This window comes from Myotis brandtii, unplaced genomic scaffold, assembly GCF_000412655.1.
Source record: "Myotis brandtii unplaced genomic scaffold, ASM41265v1 scaffold618, whole genome shotgun sequence".
Lineage (NCBI taxonomy): Eukaryota > Metazoa > Chordata > Mammalia > Chiroptera > Vespertilionidae > Myotis > Myotis brandtii.
In genome coordinates this window covers 1,525,547-1,535,738 of record NW_005370354.1, presented here as the reverse complement: position 1 = coordinate 1,535,738, position 10,192 = coordinate 1,525,547, and the positions used below count along the sequence as shown (strand labels likewise).

The 10,192-nt window shown below is 36.7% G+C and overlaps 1 protein-coding gene across 3 annotated transcripts in view; it reads left to right on the top strand.

The window, feature by feature from the left end:
- Positions 1–10,192, top strand: part of DENND4C (DENN/MADD domain containing 4C) — a 90,569-nt gene that overhangs the window by 43,000 nt on the left and 37,377 nt on the right. For all 3 annotated transcript variants that reach the window (XM_005879953.2, XM_005879952.2, XM_014528096.1), the window contains 4 exons: positions 1,684–1,890; positions 7,830–7,958; positions 8,134–8,278; positions 8,604–8,750. In XM_005879953.2, coding sequence (XP_005880015.1) covers positions 1,684–1,890; positions 7,830–7,958; positions 8,134–8,278; positions 8,604–8,750 — 628 coding nt within the window. The remainder of the gene's footprint in view (positions 1–1,683; positions 1,891–7,829; positions 7,959–8,133; positions 8,279–8,603; positions 8,751–10,192) is intronic.

Below are 10,192 nucleotides of genomic sequence, written 5' to 3'. Positions count from 1 at the left end.
AGGGAGAGGGATAGAGAGTTAGAAACATCGATGAGAGAGAAACATCCATCAGCTGCCTCCTGCACCCCCCCCCCCCCCCCCCCCCGGGGTGGCGGGGCGGGACTGGGGACTGTTGAGCAGCGGCAGGTGGCGAGCATTGCGGGGTGGGGAGTGTTGCAGAGCTTTGCCAGGCAGGGAGCTTCGCAGAGCATTGTGGGGCGTCATGGGGAGTTGCGGGGCAGGGAGCTTCGTGGAGCTTCGTGGGGCGGTGGAGGCGAGCATTGAGGAGCTTTGCGGCATGGTGGGTGTCATGGGGCGGCGCGGAGCGGCGGACATGGCCCTGATCACAGACTAGACCTAGGGACCCTACTTGCACATGATTTCGTGCTCTGGGCCTCTAGTTCTTATATAATCCCCTAAATCTGAGATTAACCTGAGGTGTTCCTTAATTTCATATAGTACACATTTCTCTCAATGTTGTCTGAAGGGAATTTTTTTTTTTACCCTACCAGCTTACTAAAGGCAAGTTTTTAAAATGGGAAAATTTTGTTTTGTTACTAAGTGGTTTTTTTTTTTCTGTTTTTGTTTTTTTATTTTGTTTGTTTTGTTACTAAATCTTTAAATCTCATCTTCATCATCTTTTACTTTTTTCCAGGCTAGCTGGAAGGAACTGTGTTTTCAAATATGTCTTCAAGTCTTGTACAAATAAAGAACATGAGAAAATTAATACACCAGGATATTTTTTTTAGGACACATCCCAGTAGAGGGATCTTTAGTGCAAGGCACACTAGAGCAGTTTAATTTATCTGGAAGGCTCTATAGTATCTAGCGTTAAAGCTCAGCAGGTGATATATATATATATATATTGATTTCAGAGAGGAAAGGAGAGGGAAAGAGAGATAGAAACATCAATGATGAGAGAGAATCATTGATCGGCTGCCTCTTGCACGCCCCCCACCGGGGATCGAGCCCACAACCCAGGCATGTGCCCTTGACCGGAATCAAACCCAGGACCCCTCAGTCCACAGGCCAACACTCTGTCCACTGAGCCAAACCAGCTAGGGCTCAGCAGGTGATTTTGATACCTATTCTCTCTTCCATTCAAATCAGAGTGAAAATCAGAGGTTGAAAACATGACTATTAAACAGTTAGGTAGGAAGGTCAGTGATCTTTCTCAGACTATGTTGACTTCAAAGGAGTAGGGCTTTTTATGTAATCACTCAGTGAAGGAATTAACACAGACTGTAGTGAGGGAGGTTAAAGTGGAAATCTTGGCAGGAAATAGGGCATTTTCACTTTTTAGCAGGGGGAAGAGTGAGAATACTAATTTTTCAAAAATGACTTTGAAGAACTTATAAGCTATCAATGGTTAAATTCTTTCATCCATCAAACATGAGTGCCTTCTATGTGAAGGGCACCTAATTAATCATTATATTATAAAAATATGAATGATCTCTGCTTTTAAGGAATTTCTAATGTATTATGTTCACCAACAAATAGTTACAGTACAATATAAAGTGCTTCTGTAGGTGAATGTTGAAAGACCATGTGGCACTAAGTAGGAAGCCACTCAAAAAAGTAAAACTATGAAATGCTTGATTTTAGAGTAAAATTTGACATTATATTCTTTTTTTCCCTTTCCTTTTCACTTTCCCCATCATAATAAATTTTAGTAAATACCATAACGTTTTATTCTCTTTCTAGGAGATAAAAACAGCTCATAAGTTGGCGAAGAGATGTTATACAAATCCACCACAATGGGCCAAGTGTCTCTTCAGTCATTGTTTCAGTTTGTGGTTTATTTGTCTCCCAGCCTATGTTAGAGTTTCTCATCCTAAGGTCAGAGCACTTCAGCAGGCATATGATGTACTTATTAAGATGAGGAAAACAGACGTGGATCCGCTAGATGAGGCAAGTATAATGAATTGAGAATGTTACTAAGTTAAATTTTATTTTTGTATTTTTAAGAAAAGTTATTTCTCAGTTGCTTTAAAGTGTCCTCAGGTATTTTCATTATAAGCAGGAAAGGTAAAACATTTACTCTGTTTCGTAGAGATAGTACTTATTATTTATTTTGAAATATATTTATTTTAAAAATTACTGCTTTGGAATGAAGCTGAGACTTATTATTTAGACCAGATTGTTTGTCCTTGATAAATAGAAAATAATATTGATTTCATTTTACTTTTGATACAACTTTGTTAGGAAGCAAATAGAGAGTAGGCTTTCCACTAGGACCTATGTGCTAGGGTGCATTATAAAATCAGTTTGTGTTTCAGATTATGTATCTGAAATGTAGTTCCAAGTTTCTCAATCTTGGTACTACTGACATTTAAAATTTTTTTTATTTATTAGAGAGAGTTGTTATTCCACTTATTTATGCATCTCTTGGTTGATTCTTGTGTGAGTCCTGGCCTGGGATCAAATCTGCAACCTTAGTGTATCAGGATGACACTAACCAATTGAGCTACCCGGCAGGGCACTAATGACATTTTGACCTGCATAATTATTTATTCTGGGGGCCTGCCTTGGCCTGTCTTGCACATTGTTGGATGTTTACCAGCATACCCACTAGATGCCAGTAGCAAACCCTTCCTGCCAGGGCAATCAAAAATGTCTCAGACATTGCCAAGTGTCCCCTGGAGGACAAAATTGCCCCACTGGTGTTGGTAATAATAGTACCTTCCTCATAAGTTTAGTTTGAGGGTTAAATCAGTTAATGTACATAATGTGCTTAGAATAGTACCTGGCTCCTAGTAAGCACTGAGTGAATGATGTGGTACATGTTTTACATACAATCTCTCTCTTAAAAAAATTTTTTTAATTGATTTTGGAGAGAGGAAGGGAGAGAGAGAGAGAGATGGAAACATCAATGATGAGAATCATTGATTGGCTGCCTCCTGCATGCCTCCTACTGGGGATCGAGCCCACAACCCAGGTATGTGCTCTGACCAGGAATCAAACCGCGAACTCCTGGTTCGTGGGTTGATGCACAACCACTGGGCGGGCGACACTGGCCAGGCCATACAATCTCTCTCTTAAGCTTTAGAAGCATCCTAAGAGATAGTTGAAGAAGCTGAGTCACTTATTTAGTCTTTCTCTGTTCTCTTTTCCCTTTAAAATTATTTTTAGTGTTAAGATAATTATAAATGATATATAGAACCAGATTAGAATTTAAAATGAAGTTGAAATAAAAATTCAGTAATAGATGTCTGGGAGGAAGGAGAAAAAGAGTGAGAGCACAAGGATAGAAGAGAAATGGGATTGAAGAGAGCACATTATAGCTTGAGCGATAGCTATATATTTTTTTTCTTTAAAGTGCAAAGATCTGAAACTATTACAGTATTTACAGTATTAAGATTTGATAATGCTGTGGGCATACTAAAACTCATTTTTCTCTAAGTATTATCTATATATTTATAAAAGCTTTTAAAATAAAAAGATGTAAAGCAAGTATTAATATCCATTCTCATATTTAATTACATTTCCTCTCATCTAATGTTTATAAAACTATTTGGAAATTAAAAGTACTCGACCATAGCCTTGACCGAGTAGCTTAGTTGGTTAGAGTGCTGTACCAATACGCCAAAGTTGCGGGTTCAATCATGGTCAGGGCACATACAAGAAGTAATCAATGAATGCATAAGTAAGTGGAATAACAACTAAAAAAATTTTTATGTACTTGATCAGAATCAGTGCTTTGTATCTCATATATTTTAGTGTTTTTAAAAATTCTGGTAATTTTTATATCTAAGAAGCATTTCAAGATGTTTTAAGTTTTTTGGAAAGTATACATTTAAAGTGTTTTAAAGTATTCTGTAAATATTATGTTATTGTACTCTAAATTGAAAGCATAATTCTTGATTATTTCTTTGATAAGTTAAGTTCACAAGACTTATCAGAATTGCCTGAAAACTATTTTCTTCCAAAGGTATTAAAGTTCTATGGTAGTCTCTGGTACAAATAATGATGTTCTCTTATTTTCTAACATGCAGCAATTAGAACCAGTAAGCTAAGAAATCTTTTCTGTTTCAACAATAAACACCATGATAGGTTTAAAATTTCAAGGTTGATTTCTTCTATTTCAACTTCTAACAAGTTATATCGAGAGATTTGTAGTGTGCTGAAGTAATTGCATCTTTACTGCTGGAAGAAATGTTTGTTTAATACTTAAGAATGCATATTTGATGCATTTTATCTGTTTATTGATTACACATAGAAAAGCACATTAAAGTTTTTACAGTATTTTCATGTATATTATTTCCTTTGGTATTCCCAGCAACTCTGTGAGGCAGTTTATATATTCGCTACGTTTTAAAAAGATAGAAATTTGGCCCTAGCCAGTTTGGCTCAGTGGATAGAACATCAGCCTGTGGACTGAAGGGTTCAGGGTTCTATTTCAATCAAGGGCACATGCCCTGGGTGCGGAGTCGATCCTCAGTAGGGGGCGTGCAGGAGGCAGCCGATCAATGATCTCTCCCATCATTGATATTTCTATCTCTCTCTCCCTCTCCTTTCCTCTCTGAAATCAACAGAAATATATTTTTTACAAAAGAATGATACTGTGCCTTATTCATCTTAAAAAATAATAATAAATTAGTAAATAAAAAGAAATTTGAAACAGATGAATTGACACACACATAGCCCTCCTCCCCCCACCCTCAGCAAATAAGTAGTGTGCATGTTCAGGTCCATATTCCATCAGAACCCACAGTTTCTCCCCTCCCCTCTCCTCCCCTTATCCAAGGATATTTTTCCCATTATTTTTTATTTTATTTTATTTTTTTAGAGAGAGAGAGAATGGAACGGGGTGGGGGGTGGGGGGAGAGAAAAGGAAACATCAATTGGTTGCTTCCCGCACGCACCCGGAACAAGGCTGGGATGGAACCTGCAACCAAAGTACTTGCCCTTGACCAGAATTGAACCCGAGACCCTCAGTCCACAGGCTGATGCTCTAACCATTGAGAAAAACTGACTCGGGCCCCTCTGTTTAATTTATAAGCGTAATGTTTTAATTTGACAGCTTTGTGCTCTACATTTTATGTATGTAAAAGTTGTAATAACCTAGATTTTATCATAAAACTTTAGAAGACCCAGAAATATCACATGCCACTGAGGCTGAATTAAAATGTATAATGCATTTTGCTTTTTATACTATTTACTGAATTTTAAATGAAAATGAAATATTTGTGTCATGCTTATTTCTATATTGTCTCATTAGTCTAACAGATATTTTTGAGTAACCATACCAGACCTTAGTGGCTTAAAAGAACTATTTTATTAAGTCTTATAATTTTTTTGGCCAAGAACCTAGGAAATATTCTGTGTGGTTTTTCTGTTCCATATTGTTTTAACTGGAATCACTTGGTTATAACCAGTTGCTTGCTGGTGTGGTCTGGAGGGTCCCAGACAACTTAACTCAAAGGCTTGCCAGGTACCTTGGCAAGTTTGACTGGAAGGCTGGGCTCAGGTGGGACCCTCTCCCTCCACATAGTCAGTCTCAGGACCTCCCCATGTGGTATTTGGGCTTTTTCCATGATAGCTTAGAGAGCTCCAAGGGCATTTGTTTCAAGAGAGAGGAAGTAGAAACTGGCAGTTTCTTAAGTCTTAACCCTGGAAACTGGTACAGTGTCACTTCAACTGAATTCTGTTAGTCATACAACAGAATTAAGCCCTTCCCCCTCAATTCAAAGAAAGGGAGGGACATAGATCTTTCAATGTGAGGAGTAGCAGAGTTGTTCGCCATCTTTCTCTACCACAGATATCCAGAAGATAATCATGTTGTAGGCAGCAAAATACTGCAACTGGCAATTATATCCCTGGTGTTATTACTATTTATTTAATTTGGTGCCTGTGTCTTACGCAAGTATGCCTAGAAGGTTGGGGGAACACTCTGCAGACCTCAGAATAAATTCATCATCTAGAACAGGAGTGGGCAAACTTTTTGACTCGAGGGCCACAATGGGTTCTTAAACTGGACCGGAGGGCCGGAACAAAAGCATGGATGGAGTGTTTGTGTGAACTAATATAAATTCAAAGTAAACATCATTACATAAAAGGGTACGGTCTTTTTTTTTTTTTTTAGTTTTATTCATTTCAAACGGGCCGGATCCGGCCCGCGGGCCGTAGTTTGCCCATGGCTGATCTAGAATCATTTTAGAAAATTCAGATTAATCCCAATTTGATATGGAAAATGATTTTCTTAGAGTTGAATAGGACTTTAAGATATTTTAATCTAACTTTAACCTAAAACTGAGATGCTTTAGAAATTTTGTAATATATGGGATCTTGCCTATGTTTGAATTGGCCCTACTTGTTATAAAGTGTGTGTGTTTTGCGCTGACCAGTGTTTACAATGGTTAGAGCATTGGCCCTGGTCAAGGGCACATACCTGGGTTGCAGGTTCGATCCCTGGCCCCAGTTGAGGGTGCATGTGGGAGGCAACCAATCAATGTGTTTCTCTCACATTGATGTTTCTCTTGTCCTCCTTTCCACTTTCTCTCTTTAAAAAAATCAATGGCAAAAATATCCTCTGTTGATTAACAAAAATAAATAAATAAAGTGTGTGTGTTTTATGATGAGCTCAGTTCTACCTCTCTATAGCTTTCCGGAGTTGCACAAACTGTTTACTCCCTCTTTTATGTGACAATTTTTCAGATATTTGAAGTACCCTCTTGTGTCACATTCTTCTTCATTCTTTCATACATCTTACCTAGTTCCTTCAGTTGTTCCTAATTCATGTAGTTTCATAAAACATCTTTAACCTGGTCATTTGTAGAGTATCTCTGACAGTTTCTGACCTTCTGCTCCTAAGTTATACCGTGCATTTCTCGCTTCATAGTACTCATCTTAATGACGCTCTGCCTCTTCAGCTCTCTCTTCACATTTCATCTCTTCCGTTCTCTTGAATATAATTCCTTCCTCAAAATTTACTTTCTCCTTTAGTAGAAAGAGCAGCTTGGCTTAATGGTACAGTTGTTAAGCAACTCTGTCACAAACAGCACATTTTATGAGTCTCAAGAAGACTATCTCCTATGTGTATATATCCTTATTCTAGTCACAAATTTGTGTGTCATCCTTGCACAGGGCAGGGGCCATGCTTATCATTTTAATTTTAGTATATGTGCTGCTGAAGCGAGCACTCCTTATTCTCAGAATAAACTATTTATTTACTATAAATAAGTTTGTGACTGCCCTGTCACTGTTTGTATAAACTGGCTTACCTCTTAGCCAAGGATCATTGAGATTCCTGTTTCATTCTTCATGTTTTCTGCCATCATCTTTTAATATGTAAGATTCTAACTTTTAGAGGAGTAACCAATTGACTTGTCCGCTTATGATAAAATCTGGACCCCCTTGGTAAACATATGCCAAGAAAAGCCTTTGCTAATTATAGTTGTGTTTCTATCTTTTTCACATATTTTTTAAAGACATGGTTTTACAGAATTCTTTTTATTATATTGGCATCCTAGAGAATGCTGTCTTTAATTCCTTTTGCACAGAATATAAAACATTATTTAGGAGAGAGCTATTTTAATCATACTTGATTTTAAAAACGAATTTTTTAAATTATGGAGAATAATAGTCATTCTCTTTGTGCATACTTAGTTACTGAAACAAATGGCACACATGCACATAGATCTTAAGTGCAACAGTCAATAATCCTGGTACTTCTATTAATGAATGAGTTTTACAAATAATTTACCGAGACACTCAAACCACAACAATAGAAAAAGTAGTGCTTAATAACTTTGAGAAGAAGAATTGGGTAAATCATTTAAAAATCTCTACAAGTCACGGATGGACTATGTGCTAACTACTACTAATGCTTCGATGTTATTTTTTGCTAGGTGTGCTATCGAGTAGTAATGCAGCTTTGTGGACTTTGGGGCCATCCTGTTTTAGCAGTCAGAGTCTTATTTGAAATGAAAACTGCTAACATAAAGCCAAATGCTATTACTTATGGTTATTATAATAAGGTAAGTAGGATTGACATTGGGCAATGTATGCTCCTTATTAAGACTGATAACTTTTTAATACCTTCTTTTAGAGGGTTTGGGGTATAATTTTTATATATGTACTATATATGTATGTATATTTTCAAAAATCAAATATTTCTAATAACTATTACTTTTACCTTTATTTTACTTTTAGGTAGTTTTGGAGAGCCCGTGGCCTAGCAGTACCCGCAGTGGTATCTTCTTATGGACGAAGGTACGGAATGTGGTACGTGGCTTGGCACAATTTAGGCAGCCGCTTAAAAAATCCGTGCAAAAGTCACAGGTCTCCTCAATATCAGGTAATACATGTGATTGGAAAGATACTTTCTTGCTGAACCATAAGCTTCATAGTTCTATGAATTTTAATTATATGAAGTATAATTTAATTATATGAAGTATAATTTCTGTGGTTTGAAGTATAATTATATGAAGTAGAAAACGTAAATCAAATTCTAGTTGATAATTTTATATATAACTAAAGATATATTACCTTAGCCCAAAATTCTCTCCCCACCCCCATATTTAGAAAGTGTTCTGCAACTTTAAATGAACTATGGGTCATTGATGTTTAGTTTGATATTGTCAGTGCATGAATTATTGAACTGCTGTTGTCCTTATCTTTAGCTCCTCAGAATGCCACAGGTGGAAGTGATGGGGACACGGTGAGCCACGGTAGCGTGGATAGTTCTAATGATGCTAACAATGGGGAGCACACAGTCTTCGTCAGAGATTTAATCAGTCTTGATTCCATTGATAATCACTCTAGCACAGGTACTAAGTCTGGATTTACTAACCCTTCACTTAATCTCATGTTAAGTCTTTTCTTTTTAAAAAAGCTTTATACCCCTCTCGAGTTTGGGTAATATGAGCTTTATGTACTTTTAAAATACTGTTCTCGTATATAAATAAAGGAAGGAATTATGCCTTTGATTGTTGTTCACTTCTCTCTATTTCCTATAGTTAACTTTGGAGTGCTGTGCAAAAGGCTCTAGGCATGGAACTTCTCTGTATTTGTTCATCATTCATTTGTGAAAGTAGATGATATAATTGTTAGTGAATGTGCAATGAGGAACTTGAATGTTAATGACAAAACTTGCAAATCTATTTTTGAGATTATGAATATTAAAGAGGAAAGAATAATTTGCATACCATGAGAAAAAGTATTTTCTGCATAGTCATTACCTTAAATGACACTTTTAAAAATCCGAGAAATTACTGAAGCTACTTTTACATACAAATCTGTGGGCATAACCTCTGTCCTCTGAAGGTAGAATTAAGCATAATTAAAGGAGCACATTGAGCAGATATATATGTGTTGCACATCATTCTTCTTTTTTGTTCTTTTTTGTTGTTAATATCTCAGGCTTTTCTTTAAAAAGAATTCTAATTCCTGTGCTTCATCTGATATCTTGAATCAATGACTGAAGTTTCCTTTCTCTGCTCTTTGTTGCTTTGCTTTTTGCTCTGTGCTGTTTCTTGGTGCTGCATTTGTCCTTGGCTGTCATGGTGTGGGGGTTCAGACAGACTTGTATGACGTGAAGCTATGGATACACGTGTGCGTTAATTCTACTCTTGAATATTAACCACTTCAGGTAATTTCCCATTTATTAGGTTAAATTTTGCTGCCATGCAAGGGTTGGGAGAGACCTTTTGTATTTTAAGTTTTGTTACCAGTGGGAAACAATTATAGTTCTTTGGACTTTTTCTCCTTCAGATAAGTGTAATCATATATGTACTACTGAAAATATTCAACTAAAATTTGATGATCAATTTGCAAACTTATTACCTTATTTGTTAATACACTGTACCTTACTATAATTCTTATTTTGTGGTTGGTTTATAGCATTATTGTGTCCAATAGTTTTATAGTCATTAAAGCTTTCAGTGTTCCACCTGTTGATTTGGTTTTTGCTTGCTAAAACTGATCTGAATTCTTTTTATTTTTTAATTTATCTTTACATGGGTTATGCATATAAGTTCTTTGATTGATCTCTTCTCTCCCCTCCCCCCCTTCCCTCTGAGGATCCTCAGTTTTTTGCATGCCTCCATGTCTCTGGATCTATTTTGTTCATTAAATTCCACATATAAGTGAGATCACGAGATACTTGTCTTTCTCTGACTGGCTTATTTTGCTTAGCATAATACTCTTCAGGTCCTTCCATGCTGTCTCAAAGGGTAAGAGATCCTTTTTTTTTGCTGCACAGTATTCCATG